The 20,048-nt window shown below is 52.5% G+C and overlaps 1 protein-coding gene across 4 annotated transcripts in view; it reads left to right on the top strand.

Moving 5' to 3' along the window:
* ALAD (aminolevulinate dehydratase) overlaps nucleotides 1-19,964 on the top strand; it is a 33,144-nt gene extending 13,180 nt beyond the window's left edge. For 3 of the 4 annotated variants that reach the window (XM_075579219.1, XM_075579220.1, XM_075579221.1), the window contains 9 exons: nucleotides 23-119; nucleotides 1,195-1,330; nucleotides 11,079-11,162; nucleotides 11,623-11,711; nucleotides 12,047-12,102; nucleotides 15,658-15,745; nucleotides 16,486-16,572; nucleotides 17,386-17,515; nucleotides 18,367-19,964. In XM_075579219.1, coding sequence (XP_075435334.1) covers nucleotides 23-119; nucleotides 1,195-1,330; nucleotides 11,079-11,162; nucleotides 11,623-11,711; nucleotides 12,047-12,102; nucleotides 15,658-15,745; nucleotides 16,486-16,572; nucleotides 17,386-17,515; nucleotides 18,367-18,428 — 829 coding nt within the window. In that variant the 3' untranslated portion in view covers nucleotides 18,429-19,964. Of the gene's footprint in view, nucleotides 1-22; nucleotides 120-1,194; nucleotides 1,331-11,078; nucleotides 11,163-11,622; nucleotides 11,712-12,046; nucleotides 12,103-15,657; nucleotides 15,746-16,325; nucleotides 16,397-16,485; nucleotides 16,573-17,385; nucleotides 17,516-18,366 lie in introns of those variants that run through there. The other variant, XR_012789640.1, reaches the window with a different exon arrangement.
* The last annotated feature ends 84 nt before the right edge of the window (nucleotides 19,965-20,048 follow it).

Here is a 20,048-nt window from a genome sequence, read left to right as displayed (position 1 = left end):
TTAATAAGCGAATGATTCTCAGGTACGGAATCAACAAGTTGGAGGGCCTGCTGCGCCCTCTGGTGGAAGACGGCCTGAAGTGCGTGCTCATCTTTGGTGTCCCTAGCAAAGTGACAAAGGTACATGCCTGCCTGTGGGGGGGGGGGGGGGGGGTCCCGTCCTGTCACTAAAAACACCTGCAGCGACTGTGTCACCTTAAGCGCGATAGCCACGATCAATGTTATAATTTGAACCCCTCCGGTGCAATGACAAGTGGAAATTGGCACGTTCCTTTTAATAAGATGCGCCCTAGCCGGTCCCCGCCGTACAGCACGTGTGTGGGAACATTGCAGGACACGGAAATGCCCGGCTAGCTTCATGTTCAGTACTCATTGTAGATGTGTTGCTCCCGTGTAGGGCTGGTTGCAGCCACGTTTCTCCGAGACCCCCACCTGGAACCTTCCGTTCCTCACACCGGGGAGGGGGCGGTTAAGGCTGCGGGACCCCCACCTGGAACCTTCCGTTCCTCACACCGGGGAGGGGGCGGTTAAGGCTGCGGGACCCCCACCTGGAACCTTCCGTTCCTCACACCGGGGAGGGGGCGGTTAAGGCTGTGGGACCCCCACCTGGAACCTTCCGTCCCTCACACCGGGGAGGGGAAGGTTAAGGCTGTGGGACCAATGCAGTAGCCTTCACATCCCTAGAGTCAGAATGTCTGTTACACCCCTCATCACCCCGTACTATTCTTGTTTTTAAACATTTTGTCGTCTTTTTTTTTTTAAACATTTTTTTTTTTTACCTTTTTCAAAAGCAAATAAAAATGGTGTGTGTGTGTGTGTGTGTGTGTGTGTGTGTGTGTGTGTGTGTACACGCTCCAAGGGACCCCCAGTTCAATTAAGAAAGGGGGCTGCTGCCTTTGGTTGCCCGAGGGGCTGCAGCATGAGATTGCCATGGCATCTCTGACACATTGCGCTCACCGCGTCGCTTAATCAGGAAAGTCGTCCTCCCATTTCCCTGCATGTCAGCGCAGAACGCCATCTCCCCGCGGCAAAGGGGCACGGCGTACAGTAGCCACTACGCCCTGGGGCCCCTGCAGTGCCAGATCCCATGAGGATAGTGGCAACGTGCAGGCGAACCCGAAGGGTTAAAATGAATACATAGGCTCTTGACGGGGATCCACGGTGTCGCTGGTTCACGTGTCCGCTCTGTGTCCAGGACGATCGAGGATCGGCTGCAGATGCTGACGATACTCCGGCTATCCAAGCCATTCGGAAGATCCGGGCCACCTTCCCCGAGCTGCTGATAGCCTGCGACGTGTGCCTGTGCCCTTACACATCGCACGGACACTGCGGTAAGCACCTTCCTCTCCCTACAGCTTGGTGCTGCATCGTCAGACAAAGTGACTTTAAAGTAGTGGTACGGTGGGAGATCTCGGGAGAAACCCCCATTCCATTGTAGGTGCCGATGGCACATTGATGGCTCGAAAGGCAAGGTTCATACTTCTGTTTGTTCCACACACGGGAAGAGACGCTGAAGGAAGTATTGTATTGTATGTCTTTATTTATATAGCGCCATTAGTGTACATAGCGCTTCACAGCAGTAATACACGTGGTAATCATATAAATAACAGATAATATAAATAACAGATCATGGGAATAAGTGCTTTAGACATTAAGGAAGAGGAGTCCCTGCCCCGAGGAGCTTACAGTCTAATTGGTAGGTAGGGAGAACGTACAGAGACAGTAGGAGGGAGTTCTGGTAAGTGCATCTGCAGGGGGCCAAGCTTTATGTATCATGTGTTCAGAATATCCACAGTGCTATTCATATGCTTCTTTAAGCAAGTGTGTCTTAAGGTGGGTCTTAAAGGTGGATAGAGAGGTTGCTAGTCGGGTACTGAGGGGAAGTAGTCTGACACAGACGTTTCTCAAGGTAGATTTTGCTTAATAGCACAGCACACAATTGGGATAAAGAGCACGGTGTTGCCTCGGTGGGATGAGGACAAGCAGCATGGTCTAGACAAAATATCTCCCACAGCATCTAGAATATAATATTATCCCTGCATCATTCTGCGCATGCGTATTGCTCTTGCCCTGGCTTTATCTTCTGTGATCAGTTTCCCATACATTCTTTATCTTCTGCGTTCCTAATGTTACATGTAATGCTTCCCGATATGTGGAATACTTCTTACAGAAGTATGTGTGTCAATTACCGTCTTTCACCAAAGACCACATCCTACTCCAAATACATTTAATGACTTGAAGTGGGAACCAGGCTATCGTTGGGTCACCTGTGACGTTCAGGCGCTATATACCAGCATCCCCCACACAAAGGGGTTGGCATCAATCAATCTTCCAATTGTCAATTCATAGTGTATTGTATAAGCTTTATATTATTTTACAATTATTTTTTGTTCCTTACCCAGTTCTATCTCCAAATTGAGAACTTTGCTATCAAGGAGTGTATATACTGTACCACTATGTATGTGCTGTACCTTCTCGAGTACCCCTGTGGCCTCCAGTATATAGGGAGGACCCAAGAGGCACTTGTGAAGGAGAATTCTTGAACACATTCGCAATGTCAGGCTTGGCTTTGAGAAACACAGCATTTGATGCCATTTTAAACCTTGTCATAAGCAAGATCCTTCCCTTTTGAGATACAAGGGTGTTCAGGCAGACAGAAGTGCCTAAAAATCTTGTCTTCGCTTGATGAATTTCCCCACAATCCTGTGTCTCCCCTTTATTTATGCATTAACTCAGGAAGTGCATATGTTGAATTATGTGTTACTTTGATGTTTGTATGTGTAAGGTCTCCCAGCCATCTGGCTACCCTTTGGTAGGACACTCCGCATCGCTTTGGGGGTGTCGGGGAGTCTGTATTGTCAGGTCTTCAAACCCTAACACTGTCCGTGTACAGTCATCATATCCCGTCTCTCCTGCAGTCAGTACTCTAGAGAAGTATGTGGTCAGTACCCACTGCCCGTGTCTCTCGCTGCAGTGGTTGCATCTACAGATGCACACACTTGTATGGCAATTGGCAGCTTTGGGTCTGGATTTTGAAGGGCGGGGGAGCTTGTTGTAACGCCCATTTTTAAATTGGTGAATCCCTGCTTGCAAGACTCGTCCCATGGTGAGGGATCCTTTTCAGTCTCTCTCCCACCTTTAGAAGGTTATACAAGAATTTAGCTTTGTCCGCAAAACCTTCTATAAAATCTCTGCAAAATGTGATAAGTCCTTAGGATTGATGGTGGCGGTACGTGTTGGGTACGTGTTGGGTACGTGTTGGGTACGTGTTGGGTACGTGTTGGGTACGTGTTGGGTACGTGTTTGTGATGTAGGCAGTCTCTGAATTACCGGTAGTTGTTTTGTGGGGATCTGGAGTTCTACCCCCAGCTGGAATGACAACTCCCAAATATGAGACCGTCTCTTTACTGTGCTTTTGCCTGATTACGGCAGCATTACAGGTTGGATTCTGTGTTTTGTTTATTTTATTTATACGATTGAAGCAGAGGGTCTCCGGTGCTGAACTTTACCTTCATAGGGGGTGCCGGTATCTCTGCAGGTAGTGGCTCCGGGGCTGGAGACTTTACCTCCGTAGGGGGTGCCGGTATCTCTGCAGGTAGTGGCTCCGGTGCTGAACTTTACCTCCGTAGGGGGTGCCGGTATCTCTGCCGGTAGTGGCTCCGGTGCTGGAGACTTTACCTCCGTAGGGGGTGCCGGTATCTCTGCAGGTAGTGGCTCCGGGGCTGAACTTTACCTCCGTAGGGGGTGCCGGTATCTCTGCAGGTAGTGGCTCCGGGGCTGAACTTTACCTCCGTAGGGGGTGCCGGTATCTCTGCAGGTAGTGGCTCCGGTGCTGAACTTTACCTCCGTAGGGGGTGCCGGTATCTCTGCAGGTAGTGGCTCCGGGGCTGAACTTTACCTCCGTAGGGGGTGCCGGTATCTCTGCAGGTAGTGGCTCCGGGGCTGAACTTTACCTCCGTAGGGGGTGCCGGTATCTCTGCAGGTAGTGGCTCCGGGGCTGAACTTTACCTCCGTAGGGGGTGCCGGTATCTCTGCAGGTAGTGGCTCCGGGGCTGAACTTTACCTCCGTAGGGGGTGCCGGTACCTCTGCAGGTAGTGGCTCCGGTGCTGGAGACTTTACCTCCGTAGGGGGTGCCGGTATCTCTGCAGGTAGTGGCTCCGGTGCTGGAGACTTTACCTCCGTAGGGGGTGCCGGTATCTCTGCAGGTAGTGGCTCCGGTGCTGAACTTTACCTTCATAGGGGGTGCCGGTATCTCTGCAGGTAGTGGCTCCGGGACTGAACTTTACCTCCGTAGGGGGTGCCGGTATCTCTGCAGGTAGTGGCTCCGGGGCTGAACTTTACCTCCGTAGGGGGTGCCGGTATCTCTGCAGGTAGTGGCTCCGGGGCTGAACTTTACCTCCGTAGGGGGTGCCGGTATCTCTGCAGGTAGTGGCTCCGGGGCTGAACTTTACCTCCGTAGGGGGTGCCGGTACCTCTGCAGGTAGTGGCTCCGGTGCTGGAGACTTTACCTCCGTAGGGGGTGCCGGTTTCTCTGCAGGTAGTGGCTCCGGTGCTGAACTTTACCTCCGTAGGGGGTGCCGGTATCTCTGCCGGTAGTGGCTCCGGTGCTGAACTTTACCTCCGTAGGGGGTGCCGGTATCTCTGCCGGTAGTGGCTCCGGTGCTGGAGACTTTACCTCCGTAGGGGGTGCCGGTATCTCTGCAGGTAGTGGCTCCGGTGCTGAACTTTACCTCCGTAGGGGGTGCCGGTATCTCTGCCGGTAGTGGCTCCGGGACTGAACTTTACCTCCGTAGGGGGTGCCGGTATCTCTGCAGGTAGTGGCTCCGGGGCTGAACTTTACCTCCGTAGGGGGTGCCGGTATCTCTGCAGGTAGTGGCTCCGGGGCTGAACTTTACCTCCGTAGGGGGTGCCGGTATCTCTGCAGGTAGTGGCTCCGGGGCTGAACTTTACCTCCGTAGGGGGTGCCGGTATCTCTGCAGGTAGTGGCTCCGGTGCTGAACTTTACCTCCATAGGGGGTGCCGGTATCTCTGCCGGTAGTGGCTCCGGGGCTGAACTTTACCTCCGTAGGGGGTGCCGGTACCTCTGCAGGTAGTGGCTCCGGTGCTGGAGACTTTACCTCCGTAGGGGGTGCCGGTATCTCTGCAGGTAGTGGCTCCGGTGCTGGAGACTTTACCTCCGTAGGGGGTGCCGGTACCTCTGCAGGTAGTGGCTCCGGTGCTGGAGACTTTACCTCCGTAGGGGGTGCCGGTATCTCTGCAGGTAGTGGCTCCGGTGCTGAACTTTACCTCCGTAGGGGGTGCCGGTATCTCTGCCGGTAGTGGCTCCGGGGCTGAACTTTACCTCCGTAGGGGGTGCCGGTATCTCTGCAGGTAGTGGCTCCGGTGCTGAACTTTACCTCCGTAGGGGGTGCCGGTACCTCTGCAGGTAGTGGCTCCGGGGCTGAACTTTACCTCCGTAGGGGGTGCCGGTATCTCTGCAGGTAGTGGCTCCGGGGCTGAACTTTACCTCCGTAGGGGGTGCCGGTACCTCTGCAGGTAGTGGCTCCGGTGCTGGAGACTTTACCTCCGTAGGGGGTGCCGGTATCTCTGCAGGTAGTGGCTCCGGGGCTGAACTTTACCTCCGTAGGGGGTGCCGGTATCTCTGCAGGTAGTGGCTCCGGGGCTGAACTTTACCTCCGTAGGGGGTGCCGGTACCTCTGCAGGTAGTGGCTCCGGTGCTGGAGACTTTACCTCCGTAGGGGGTGCCGGTATCTCTGCAGGTAGTGGCTCCGGTGCTGGAGACTTTACCTCCGTAGGGGGTGCCGGTATCTCTGCAGGTAGTGGCTCCGGTGCTGGAGACTTTACCTCCGTAGGGGGTGCCGGTATCTCTGCCGGTAGTGGCTCCGGGGCTGAACTTTACCTCCGTAGGGGGTGCCGGTATCTCTGCCGGTAGTGGCTCCGGGGCTGAACTTTACCTCCGTAGGGGGTGCCGGTATCTCTGCCGGTAGTGGCTCCGGGGCTGAACTTTACCTCCGTAGGGGGTGCCGGTACCTCTGCAGGTAGTGGCTCCGGTGCTGGAGACTTTACCTCCGTAGGGGGTGCCGGTATCTCTGCAGGTAGTGGCTCCGGTGCTGGAGACTTTACCTCCGTAGGGGGTGCCGGTATCTCTGCAGGTAGTGGCTCCGGTGCTGGAGACTTTACCTCCGAAGGGGGTGCCGGTATCTCTGCAGGTAGTGGCTCCGGTGCTGAACTTTACCTCCGTAGGGGGTGCCGGTATCTCTGCCGGTAGTGGCTCCGGTGCTGAACTTTACCTCCGTAGGGGGTGCCGGTATCTCTGCAGGTAGTGGCTCCGGTGCTGAACTTTACCTCCGTAGGGGGTGCCGGTACCTCTGCAGGTAGTGGCTCCGGGGCTGAACTTTACCTCCGTAGGGGGTGCCGGTATCTCTGCAGGTAGTGGCTCCGGTGCTGAACTTTACCTCCGTAGGGGGTGCCGGTATCTCTGCAGGTAGTGGCTCCGGGGCTGAACTTTACCTCCGTAGGGGGTGCCGGTATCTCTGCAGGTAGTGGCTCCGGTGCTGAACTTTACCTCCGTAGGGGGTGCCGGTATCTCTGCAGGTAGTGGCTCCGGGGCTGAACTTTACCTCCGTAGGGGGTGCCGGTATCTCTGCAGGTAGTGGCTCCGGGGCTGAACTTTACCTCCGTAGGGGGTGCCGGTACCTCTGCAGGTAGTGGCTCCGGTGCTGGAGACTTTACCTCCGTAGGGGGTGCCGGTACCTCTGCAGGTAGTGGCTCCGGGGCTGAACTTTACCTCCGTAGGGGGTGCCGGTATCTCTGCAGGTAGTGGCTCCGGGGCTGAACTTTACCTCCGTAGGGGGTGCCGGTATCTCTGCAGGTAGTGGCTCCGGGGCTGAACTTTACCTCCGTAGGGGGTGCCGGTATCTCTGCAGGTAGTGGCTCCGGTGCTGGAGACTTTACCTCCGTAGGGGGTGCCGGTATCTCTGCAGGTAGTGGCTCCGGTGCTGGAGACTTTACCTCCGTAGGGGGTGCCGGTATCTCTGCCGGTAGTGGCTCCGGTGCTGAACTTTACCTCCGTAGGGGGTGCCGGTATCTCTGCCGGTAGTGGCTCCGGGGCTGAACTTTACCTCCGTAGGGGGTGCCGGTACCTCTGCAGGTAGTGGCTCCGGTGCTGGAGACTTTACCTCCGTAGGGGGTGCCGGTATCTCTGCAGGTAGTGGCTCCGGTGCTGGAGACTTTACCTCCGTAGGGGGTGCCGGTACCTCTGCAGGTAGTGGCTCCGGTGCTGGAGACTTTACCTCCGTAGGGGGTGCCGGTATCTCTGCAGGTAGTGGCTCCGGTGCTGAACTTTACCTCCGTAGGGGGTGCCGGTATCTCTGCCGGTAGTGGCTCCGGGGCTGAACTTTACCTCCGTAGGGGGTGCCGGTATCTCTGCAGGTAGTGGCTCCGGTGCTGAACTTTACCTCCGTAGGGGGTGCCGGTACCTCTGCAGGTAGTGGCTCCGGGGCTGAACTTTACCTCCGTAGGGGGTGCCGGTATCTCTGCAGGTAGTGGCTCCGGGGCTGAACTTTACCTCCGTAGGGGGTGCCGGTACCTCTGCAGGTAGTGGCTCCGGTGCTGGAGACTTTACCTCCGTAGGGGGTGCCGGTATCTCTGCAGGTAGTGGCTCCGGGGCTGAACTTTACCTCCGTAGGGGGTGCCGGTATCTCTGCAGGTAGTGGCTCCGGGGCTGAACTTTACCTCCGTAGGGGGTGCCGGTATCTCTGCAGGTAGTGGCTCCGGTGCTGGAGACTTTACCTCCGTAGGGGGTGCCGGTATCTCTGCAGGTAGTGGCTCCGGTGCTGGAGACTTTACCTCCGTAGGGGGTGCCGGTATCTCTGCAGGTAGTGGCTCCGGTGCTGAACTTTACCTCCGTAGGGGGTGCCGGTATCTCTGCCGGTAGTGGCTCCGGGGCTGAACTTTACCTCCGTAGGGGGTGCCGGTACCTCTGCAGGTAGTGGCTCCGGTGCTGGAGACTTTACCTCCGTAGGGGGTGCCGGTATCTCTGCAGGTAGTGGCTCCGGTGCTGGAGACTTTACCTCCGTAGGGGGTGCCGGTACCTCTGCAGGTAGTGGCTCCGGTGCTGGAGACTTTACCTCCGTAGGGGGTGCCGGTATCTCTGCAGGTAGTGGCTCCGGTGCTGAACTTTACCTCCGTAGGGGGTGCCGGTATCTCTGCCGGTAGTGGCTCCGGGGCTGAACTTTACCTCCGTAGGGGGTGCCGGTATCTCTGCAGGTAGTGGCTCCGGTGCTGGAGACTTTACCTCCGTAGGGGGTGCCGGTATCTCTGCAGGTAGTGGCTCCGGGGCTGAACTTTACCTCCGTAGGGGGTGCCGGTATCTCTGCAGGTAGTGGCTCCGGTGCTGAACTTTACCTCCGTAGGGGGTGCCGGTATCTCTGCAGGTAGTGGCTCCGGTGCTGGAGACTTTACCTCCGTAGGGGGTGCCGGTATCTCTGCAGGTAGTGGCTCCGGGGCTGAACTTTACCTCCGTAGGGGGTGCCGGTATCTCTGCAGGTAGTGGCTCCGGGGCTGAACTTTACCTCCGTAGGGGGTGCCGGTATCTCTGCAGGTAGTGGCTCCGGGGCTGAACTTTACCTCCGTAGGGGGTGCCGGTATCTCTGCAGGTAGTGGCTCCGGTGCTGAACTTTACCTCCGTAGGGGGTGCCGGTATCTCTGCAGGTAGTGGCTCCGGGGCTGAACTTTACCTCCGTAGGGGGTGCCGGTATCTCTGCCGGTAGTGGCTCCGGGGCTGAACTTTACCTCCGTAGGGGGTGCCGGTATCTCTGCCGGTAGTGGCTCCGGGGCTGAACTTTACCTCCGTAGGGGGTGCCGGTACCTCTGCAGGTAGTGGCTCCGGGGCTGGAGACTTTACCTCCGTAGGGGGTGCCGGTATCTCTGCAGGTAGTGGCTCCGGTGCTGGAGACTTTACCTCCGTAGGGGGTGCCGGTATCTCTGCAGGTAGTGGCTCCGGTGCTGGAGACTTTACCTCCGAAGGGGGTGCCGGTATCTCTGCAGGTAGTGGCTCCGGTGCTGAACTTTACCTCCGTAGGGGGTGCCGGTATCTCTGCCGGTAGTGGCTCCGGGGCTGAACTTTACCTCCGTAGGGGGTGCCGGTATCTCTGCAGGTAGTGGCTCCGGTGCTGAACTTTACCTCCGTAGGGGGTGCCGGTACCTCTGCAGGTAGTGGCTCCGGGGCTGAACTTTACCTCCGTAGGGGGTGCCGGTATCTCTGCAGGTAGTGGCTCCGGGGCTGAACTTTACCTCCGTAGGGGGTGCCGGTACCTCTGCAGGTAGTGGCTCCGGTGCTGGAGACTTTACCTCCGTAGGGGGTGCCGGTATCTCTGCAGGTAGTGGCTCCGGGGCTGAACTTTACCTCCGTAGGGGGTGCCGGTATCTCTGCAGGTAGTGGCTCCGGGGCTGAACTTTACCTCCGTAGGGGGTGCCGGTATCTCTGCAGGTAGTGGCTCCGGTGCTGGAGACTTTACCTCCGTAGGGGGTGCCGGTATCTCTGCAGGTAGTGGCTCCGGTGCTGGAGACTTTACCTCCGTAGGGGGTGCCGGTATCTCTGCAGGTAGTGGCTCCGGTGCTGAACTTTACCTCCGTAGGGGGTGCCGGTATCTCTGCAGGTAGTGGCTCCGGGGCTGAACTTTACCTCCGTAGGGGGTGCCGGTATCTCTGCAGGTAGTGGCTCCGGTGCTGAACTTTACCTCCGTAGGGGGTGCCGGTATCTCTGCAGGTAGTGGCTCCGGGGCTGAACTTTACCTCCGTAGGGGGTGCCGGTATCTCTGCAGGTAGTGGCTCCGGGGCTGAACTTTACCTCCGTAGGGGGTGCCGGTATCTCTGCAGGTAGTGGCTCCGGGGCTTCTTGGGGCCAACATAATGGCTTTAAATGTCCTGCGTCTCACAGACCAATAGGAAGTGGTGACGTCATACCTTCCTATTGGCCCACGGGACATTTAAACAGCAGAGAGGTGTGGGCACCCTATACGGAGGTGAGAAGCAAGTGGTCTCTGGACCTGAAGTTAAGCTCCGGAGACCCCCTGCTTTAAACCTATAAATAAACAAAACAAACAATGCAACCTGTAGGGCTGCTTTACTAGCACCTCCAGCAAAGCGTAAGGCTGAGTTTATAGTCCTGGCTACGACGACGGCGTGCAGCCGCAAAGCAACCCAATGTAGCCTGTAGCGATCGCACATAGTAAGAGCGATGGCGACGAGCAGCGACAAAGCTACCAAAATCTCTGTAGCAGAAAGATTTTGATATTTGCAGCTGCAGAAGCCCCATGTGACTTGCAGCGAGCCAATCACACCGCACCTCTGCCTTCCCCCTACCTGACGTCACCGCCCCTTGCAGCCAGCTACATCGCATACTAGAGTGCGACGGCGACGAGTGACGTCACTGGTAGCGTCGCCGCAGCAAGGACTATAAACTTAAGTAAAGGCTGCTCTGCTCTCTTGTGGCAGTTTATAAAAGTGTGTGTGTGTGTGTGTGTGTGTGTGTGTGTGTGTGTGTGTACGTGTGTGTGTGTACGTGTGTGTGTGTGTGTGTGTGTGTGTGTACGTGTGTGTGTGTGTACGTGTGTGTGTGTGTGTGTGTGTGTGTGTGTGTGTGTGTGTGTGTGTGTGTGTGTGTGTGTGTGTGTGTGTGTGTGTGTGTGTGTACGTGTGTACACCAACTGTAAATGCTGGTCTGTAAGTACTGTAGGTTTATTTTAAGAAGTGTTGTTCAGATTAATTTTTGTGCAGCTCTTCAGGGAAATATCAGAATGTGGGAATTATTTTACACTAATCGCTGCTGTTTGGTTCATTGTGGTCCTGTGGGAAATGTCTGCTTCTACATTTTCAAGTGTAGGATCAGATTCATATTCCCATTCTGTTGGAGTTATTTGAAATCTTTAAAAAAAAAAAAAATTCTATTTATTTGCCAGTTAAAAGTTTAAAATAATAATAATTGTAAGCAAATGAGTTGTCTTTACCACATGATTAGGGTCTCAGTAGCAACATATTCCAAAAGGTAAAATAGTATTATTTCCCGCCCCCCCTAGGTATCCTACGAGAGGATGGGACCATCCAGAATGAGACCAGTTGCCAGCGGTTAGCAGAGGTGGCCGTGGCTTATGCCCGAGCAGGTAAGTTCCTCACCCATCCAATATGCCGCGTTTATACAAACGGTACGTTATCTCAGCGGTGCGCAAAGTGGGGTGCGCGACCCCCAGGGGGGGCGGGAGATTGTGCTTCAGAAGCTCGGCGAGGGAGACCTGCAGCTAGGGGAAAGCCGGGGCGCGGCGGAAACAAGAGGACCGGCAGCCAGGCCCCTCCCCCCCCCATAGCCACCGGGCCCGGGACACTTGTCCCGGCTCTCCCCACCTGTTGGTGGCCCTGATTTGTTATATGACAGGTGGTGTAGGGCGTCCCTATTTTTGATCTTGAGTCCTAGGAGGGACTGCACTTTTTTAGAAGAAGTGAATATGGAGAATCTCCCTCACTGCAGAGACTTTTTCCAGGAGGGCTAGCACTTTGTAACTTCTCCGTGTAGGATAGCGGCATGGCGAGCCCCCTATATAACATGCTCATCTGGATGTGTTACAGGGTGTCATGTGATTGCCCCTTCCGACATGATGGACGGGCGCATCGGGGCCATAAAGAAAGCCTTGATTGCCCTCGACCTGGGCAACAAAGTGAGTTCCAAGTGTGCAATACATGTAATCCCACTAAAATAAACCTGCTGCCTTATCCGTCAACGCTGAACAGGCCTTCATCCTTCTAACTACGTGACACCCCAGTCTTACTTCGATGGTTCATATAGCGGTGCTGCGGCCATTGTAATGTTGGAGTGATCAGATGGCAGTTATAAAGTGTTTGTATTCATAAATTAAGGCGGCAGCCATTTTTAATTATCCCTGCAGAAAATGTTTTACACTTAAAAAAAATATATATATATTTCGGAATTGAAGGGGACATAGATAGGGTACAAGTATACAAAACTCTTAACGCTATTTTGATGTTCACACAGGTGTCCGTTATGAGTTACAGTGCTAAGTTTGCTTCCTGTTTCTATGGACCATTCAGGTGAGTCTCTTATTAACCCCTTCATTGCCTTATTCACTCAGTTGTAAGCGCGCACCTTTCCAAGACCACCTCTCCCGTCGGTAGTTGAAAGTGCAGCCCCGCGTAGGGCCAAAGTCCTTTCAAATGTCTTGCATGCATGTAGGCCCACGTTTGCTAAGCGGTGCTATGCCATGATAGCCATATTTAAACCAGGCTCCCCCTGCGTCAAACTCAGTGTTGCTGTTTTGAGAGTCGGCGCCTTTACTGGCTGAGCCGCTCCTTCATATCTGCTGAAACACACAGGATTCAATGCAGTGTATCCCGCCTGAGGGGACAATGAAGTCTGCTACATCGTCTATAAAACTTCTATATAAAACCATTCAAATGAACAGGCTGCAATGGGCCTTAGGGTTCGGCACCGTTCAGTAAATATGAACCTTGGTCTTAAAACGGTACATGCCACGGGGTAGCTGCTTGTAAAGGAAACTTTGATTATTTTTTTTCCAGCAGTGAACTTCAGGGCAATATGGCTCTTGCCCAGAAGGAAGGGGTTAACTAGAATTGGCTGCCTAGTTTTTATTGTGCTGCTGGACTCTGGACCCATTATATTCACAGTTTGTGCTAAAGTGGAGCTAAACTGTAAAAGTAGAATTTATTCCCTACAACAGGGGTGAGCCAACTTTTTATGCCGAGCCCCCTTTTCATCCATGACATTTCTCGGGCCCCCCCCCCTGCCTGATGTAATCAAAATCACATGAAAAAAAAAAAACCTTTATTAAACGGTATACAATGTAAATACAAATATGTCTTAATATATATTTCAACAGCTCGCGCTTGCAAAATGAGGCTGTGTCCACACCGCTGAGAGCGGTGACATCACCAACTCTCCAAGCATGAGCACAGGGTGTCCTGCATAATTTTGCAAGCGGGGCGGGGGGGGGGGGGCATGGATCGGGGCTGTGTGTGTGTGTGCTTGTGTGCATTGACTGCTGCTGAGCGCGCTTCAAAGTCAATTTTGTTTGTCTCCCGAAGCGCCAAGTTTTGGAGACTGTATGCCCCCCAGTTTGCGCACTGCTGCATTTAATCACAGCACACATACTCAATCACAACACACACACTAATATCACAACACACACACTAATATCACAACACACACACACACTCAATCCAACTCAATCACAACCAACACAGACAACACACACACAATCCACACACAACACACAATCAATCACAACCAACACACTCACAACACACACAATCACAACCACACACATACACTCAATCACAACACAGACAGAACACACAATCATAAGTCACAGACTTTCACCTGGGGGGGGGGAGGGTAGTACTACTGTAAGCCTGCTCCTGTCCTCCATGCTGCTGAAAACTGGGACAGGTAACACAGGAGGAGGAGGGATGTGTGTGTGCAGGGAAGGAAAGCCCCGCCCCTGCAGCAAGGCCCCGCCTCCTCTGCAAGACACACAGCAGAGAAGCATCAGCACGGAGCTTCTGGCTGCCCATGCACCGCTCTGCCCGCCCCCAGGTTTCCCCGCATGCAGCCCGCGCCCCCCCTAAATAATCTTGCGCCCCCCCAGTTTGCGCACCGCTGCCCTACAACACCACATTTAATGGGCTGCTTTGAAGAACTGTAAATGTTTATTCCGACCTTTGCACTGTGTGACCTTTGCACTCGCGCTGTAATCTGCTCTGTGACCTTTGCACTCCCGCTGTAATCTGCCCAGAGACATTTTTGTCCCAGTGACACTGTAGCTAGACAGATGTACGTATTCATATTTTGGTATATACATCTTCCCTCAAATCATTATCTCACTGCCTGAAAGTATTGGGAAGGTGGCAACAGGCGTTCAGGACGATGTGTATGGGCACTTGTGCTGGTAGGTTTAACCGTATTATGAAAACTTGAACAATATAACCCGGCTAAAGTGGGAAAGGTACCTAACAACATGGAAATGAGACCGGCATGGCAAGTAAGGTCTCAACCCCCAAATATGGAACCCAACGCAAAGCAATGGTCCTCATTCAGCAGAGTCTGTTAGGGCCCTGGTCTTGGCAGCGTTAAGGAAGAGGGTGCTAAGGATCCCCGGCACTTACAAGATTTTAATGAAGATACTCATTAGTTGGCTGAAACCGACCCTGGACTTCGCCCAGCCTAGAGAACCAGCTGGATTTTGCAGTGGATAGAACATAATAGACCCCACCCAGGTCATACAAGAAGTGGTTTCCCGAAGTAATGAATACGATCTGATACTCTGGTATTCATAGATTGCAAAAAAGCATTTGATTCGGTCTACATTTCGGCGATTCTACCTGCATTAGAAAGACAGTGTTGAAGAAGCCTACTTTAGGATTATAAAGAACATTTACGAGAATGCCATATCAACCATTAGATTACATGAAGATACACGAGAGATATAGATCAAAGAGAGCGTGCACAGGGAGACGCCATGTCGCCAAAGCTTTCCTCCCTGCAACACTTGAAGAATTGTTTGACATTGCATTGGGAAGAAAAAGGAATCAAAATAAACAGTGAATACTTGTGGCAAAAAATAGTAATATTTGCAAATTTTAGGTGACACGTCCCAGAAGATCTCCAGCACCTAAGATGGTGGGCTTCCATATGAACCAAAGTTATGTCCAACAAATGTGCTAACTCTGCAAAGATCAAAAGAAATGGCATCGAACTAGTAAAAGACTCTACTTTGGCCTGGAGAATTAAAAATGGATAGGGAATTTTTAAATTAAATCAATTTAATGAAGATGGGATGGGTGGCATTTGGAAGAAACATGACGATATTTCAAGGGAACCTTCCATTGCTTCAAGGAAATATGTCCACCGGTGTACCCTGCCTATACTCGCATATGCATGTGACATTTCAACCCTAAATGCAAGATAATACAGAAGCTTCAGTCAACTTCCATTAGTATGGAGAGATGTATGCTGGGTATTACCCGAAGTGACCGCAAAAGAATGAAGGGTTTGAAACCAAACAAACCGAGAAGAGGGCTGCCATGTCTGCGCATGCGCAGAACGGGCCAGTCTGATGTCACGCATGAGCAGAACGGACCGGTACGAGGTTGCGCATGCGTAGACCGGCGCATTGCCGGTCTGCGCATGCGCACATACCGAAAATCGCCGGTTCCACTTACCGGCGATTTTTGCTTTGCGGCGGGCCCTTAGAACAGAACCCATCACATGCCCGGGGCCCTCCTGTAGCTTCATTTATCTAGCCCCCACAGTGTACTCTCCACTTTACAAAAGAGACCATACCCGTGATTTGTAAAATAGTAAGTGCAGTCAACACAGTGAGACGGAAATCCCCACCCCAAAGAACTTCCGAACTAAGAGATTGATTATATAAGATAATGCAGCGTTGTCACAATTACACAATCCTAGTCTAATGAGCTGTACAACAGCCGTTGTTTTTTGCACGCCGCTCGCTTTGAGGTTACGCGTTTTGTGGCGCTGGCCCATAGATGGAATCCTGACCCGCGCAGAGGAGCCACACACAGTACCGCAAGCATTCACCGTTATTTCTTTTGATTCTCTTATTGAAGGGACGCCGCCCAATCCAAGCCAGCCTCGGGGGATAGGAAATGTTACCAGCTGCCGCCTGGAGCGAGGGGACTGGCCATCCGAGCTGTGGTGAGGGGCAGGGATCGGCCGTCCAGGGCTATGAAACCGCATCTTAGTCTAAAATAAATATATATCAGTTTCATATATCAATATTCCTCCATGTATACACACACGTGAATTCCTCTCTTCTTTCTTTATCTGTCTCCCCTCCATCTCTTCCCTCTTCTACCCTCCCCTCCATCTCTTCCCTCTTCTACCCTCCCCTTCACCAGAGAGGCTGCAAAAAAAAACAAAACAAGAAACACACAGATTTGTGCTACAAATTGGTCACATGTAGAGAGCATATCCCTAAAAACAACAAGCCCTCTGACAAAAGTGTGCGTGTGTGTGTGTCTGAGTTTGTGTGTGTATCTGAGTTTGTGTGTGTGTGCCTGAGTGTGTGTGTGTGTGTCTGTCTGTCTGAGAGTGTGTGTCTGTCTGAGAGTGTCTGTCTGTGTGTGTGTGCGCCTGTGTGTGTGTGCGCCTGTGTGTGTGTGCGCCTGTGTGTGTGTGCGCGTGTGTGCGCGCGTGTGTGTGTGTGTGTCGCATGTAAATATCTGATATCGTTATCTCCCTGACCCCATCCACATGGTTTTCTCTCCGGATAAAGAACGAAATTGAGGCAGTCAGAAATGCAGCACACATTCCGTGCAGAGGTGTACGTGACACAGTGCACTTACTGTAAGTGTAGCAGGATTCAGACAGATCACACGCTGCGGATTGCTGGCGCAGACTCTCCTGCTTCTCACGGTTTGCTGCTGTTTGCTCAGGACCGAGATGTGAGGGAAGGAGCCGACATGCTGATGGTGAAGCCGGGGATGCCGTACCTGGACCTGGTGCGGGAGGTGAAGGACAAGGTAAGACGAGGCGTTGAGTAGCGCTAAAGGTGTTGGTCTTCATTACACAAGCCTATGGAGAAACCAGCTGCCCTGTCGCTCTACGAACACAACACACTTGAGGGTTAATAGGGCAGCGTTGCGCAAAGTTGGGGGCGCTGGATTTTTTTTGGGGGGTGGGGGTGCGGGCGGTTGCAGAGGCCCTGTGCTCTTCACCCAGACATTTAAAATAAATGCTGCAGGGGATCGCGTGGGGGCTCTGCAACTTCATACTCGGGATTCAGAAGAGTTATTGTGACGCGTCACGTCATGTGGAGTGACGTCTCACGTCCGTCTCCATGGCAACGGGGGATCACGTGACCCCGCAGCGTAATTTGATGCCGCCAAACAAGGTATGGGGGGTGCGAGAGCGAAGGGGAGCAGGCAGGGGGGGGGGGGGGGCGAAGCTCCAAAAGTTTGCGCTCCCCTGTAATAGGGCATCGCCCCCTGCAGTGCACGCAGGGCTGGGAAGACAATATGCCAGACATAATACAGGGAGGAATAATACCATTGGGAAACACTGCATGGTGCATCAAAAGGAGTTACTGTCGCAAAGAGCGAACAATCTATTTAGTGCATGTGGAGCCATAAGTGAAGATTGGTTAACGTTTTATTGGGTTCGTTTAAGATGGTCACTTTACCGCGTTATTATCCATGGGAGATCGCCACGCAGGGCACCACGCCACACCGGGATTCCACCCTCCAGGTGTCTCCACGAATCCTCGGCAATATCATAGTGAAGGGCTTTGTTGGTTAGCTACGGCTGCCCCTGACCTGTGCCCTCCTGTCTCGCAGCACCCTGCCCTCCCTCTAGCCGTGTACCATGTGTCGGGTGAATATGCCATGCTGTGGCACGGAGCACAGGCCGGGGCGTTCAACCTGAAGGTGGCTGTTCTGGAAGCGATGACCGGCTTCCGGAGAGCAGGTGAGCGAGAAGGGTTCCTAGTGCGTTTTATTCTTACAGGGCGTCAGGCGGCCCTGCATCATAAAGTCTGGCTGCAAAACGCTGGCACACAACTGCCCAGATGGATTGTAGTCACGTGGCTTTCAGTGGATGTGGTTTCTTGGATACATCTAATGTTTTTTTGTTGGTCCAACTTGGGGACTTGCATTCACCGTCCTGGCAGAGTTCACTTTGAATTTGGCAGAGTTAAAAAAAATAAAATAAAAAAAAAAGGACTTTTGCATTTGATACGTCCTATTAAATTATCCAGTAAGAGGGTTGAGAGGAGAGAGTCTCTACCAGGGGAGGGAAAACTCCAGTCCTCAAGGGCCACCAACAGGTCAGGTTTTTAGGTTATCTCTGCTTCAGCACAGGGGGGTCAATCATTCTGTGAGCCACTGATTGAGCAACCTGTGCTGAAGCAGGGATATCTGAAAAACCTGTTGGTGGCACTTGAGTACAGGATTGGGTCAGCCCTGCTCTACTGGTCACATTGCTGCTGAAGCAGATAAAGCAGGTTCACGACACCACGGCACTTACCCCCTCCATGCGCGACTAGGCACCAAACATTAGGTTCTCCAGCGCCAGACACACACGTGTCTGAGAATCCCGTGTGCAGCGCGGCACTATGTAATTAATCATTACACAAATCCAATCATTATTGGGTATTTTATTTTACCATGGAAAGGTGTTTAGAGACATGTCGTACATGGGCACGGCGTTGGTTCAGGGAGTGCCATGTCCGCGTCTCTCGCTCTTTGTATTTCTCTTTCTTTTCTCTTCCTCCCCTATAGACATCTTATTCCCATGTTGTCTCCTCCCTTTGCCTGCAGGCGCAGATATCGTTATCACGTACTACGCTCCTCTGCTGCTGAAGTGGATAAAGGAAGCTTAATGTCTCCGTCGGAGAGCAGCCGATAAACCCCTTCCCCGCACGCGGTGTAATCTCCTATGGAGCAAACGTTCATTTGCATTCATAGGTCACCGTTTTTATTCCAACCTGCATCCCGCGGTTTTATTTCCGGTGCAGCCACCGCTGGGATGGAATGGCCACGGTGCTGCCAGCTTAATGGGTCTTACCTTTTTTTTAATTTGGGGTTTGGTTAAACCAAATACATCACAGCAGCAAATCCCCCTGCCCCCCCCCCCCCCAAGGAGACTGAGTTTAATTTATATAATGTTAGTATATTGCTCCCTGAGCAGGTCCTGCTCTTTTATAATCCTGAACCACGTACCAGACGCGTTACTGATATCTGTCTCCCGAAATGAAATCCGAGTGCGTTGCTTTTCACATTTACGGAACGAACGTTGCTGACCCGTGTTTAACCCTTGGCGTGCTGGAGCGGGCGCAGCACCACAATGTCGCGGTCTCTCCGGCACTCGCAATTCCGTGACCGTTCCGCTGCCGACGATGGTACGGAATGGGGGGGAGGGCTCCTGCTACCCGCCCCGTTTCACTTACAGATAGTGTTCCGCGCTCCTGTGGAGCCCAAAACGCTATTTCACCTGGAAAAAAGAGCGGGGACTTTGTGACGTAGCGAACCGGGGAAGGGGAGGGGGCCCAGACTCCATGACGTAGCTACGGCGCAAATGCACCCAAAGAGTTAAAGGCGCTATCCACCCTAACTAACCCCTATTTTCTTTATTTGGAACCAATGGTGAAGTTACCAGTATTACTTGACTAGCTTTTAAAGGAGCTTCCTATTGGCCCACAGCTTATGAAGCCATTTTGTTTCCCCTGGTGGGAGATTTTAAATCAAGTAAATTCACCCATAGGTATCTCCGAAATTGTGATTCCCACGGTGCTGTAAATAGTGTTGTAGTTTGGCTCCAGAAATCCCCCTTATTCTCATCCTATTAAAAAGAAAAAAAATTACTTTTTAAACAAAGAACAGAGCAAAAAAAAAACCTATTGACAAATGGTTTTGGAGACGGGCCAGCTGTCTTATCCAAAGAGATTAGGTAAAAATTGCAAAAAGTCTCAAAAGTGCTTACCAGGGAAATGTTAAAAGTTTTAAAAAGAAAATATGTATTAAAAAAATAATTATACGTGTCCAATTTTTGTAAGAATAAGATGTCAATCAGCCCCATTTACAAAGCCATCCCGGAGTGGCGTCCCCTCGTGCGCCGTTCACTTATTGCGTCTCCAAGTTTGCTGCACTTTGAATGGGGCCCATGCATGGGTGTCAATTATGACATCACAATTTGTTCCCTCCCAGAACCAGTTCTCAAATGACACAGAGCAACGTGCAGACACACAGGGGCATCGGTTAATCATTTTGATGTTAATTTGCCAACCTCGGTCCCGTACCCACAGCTCCATTCAAATACTACAATGCATGTCCACCAATACGTTGACTGCTTATCAGAAGCCAACCATAAGCTGGCCATGGATAAGAATGTGAAGACCAAAATAAACTATCCTTTTTAATGGAGACTAATTTTGTTTTTTTGGTGTCTTGTGGCCATAACCTGCCCCAAGGAGCAGTCAAGGACTCCTGAATAGCGACCTAGA

Source organism: Ascaphus truei, chromosome 21 (assembly GCF_040206685.1).
Source record: "Ascaphus truei isolate aAscTru1 chromosome 21, aAscTru1.hap1, whole genome shotgun sequence".
Classification (NCBI taxonomy): Eukaryota; Metazoa; Chordata; class Amphibia; order Anura; family Ascaphidae; genus Ascaphus; species Ascaphus truei.
This window is presented reverse-complemented; position numbering and strand designations above follow the sequence as displayed.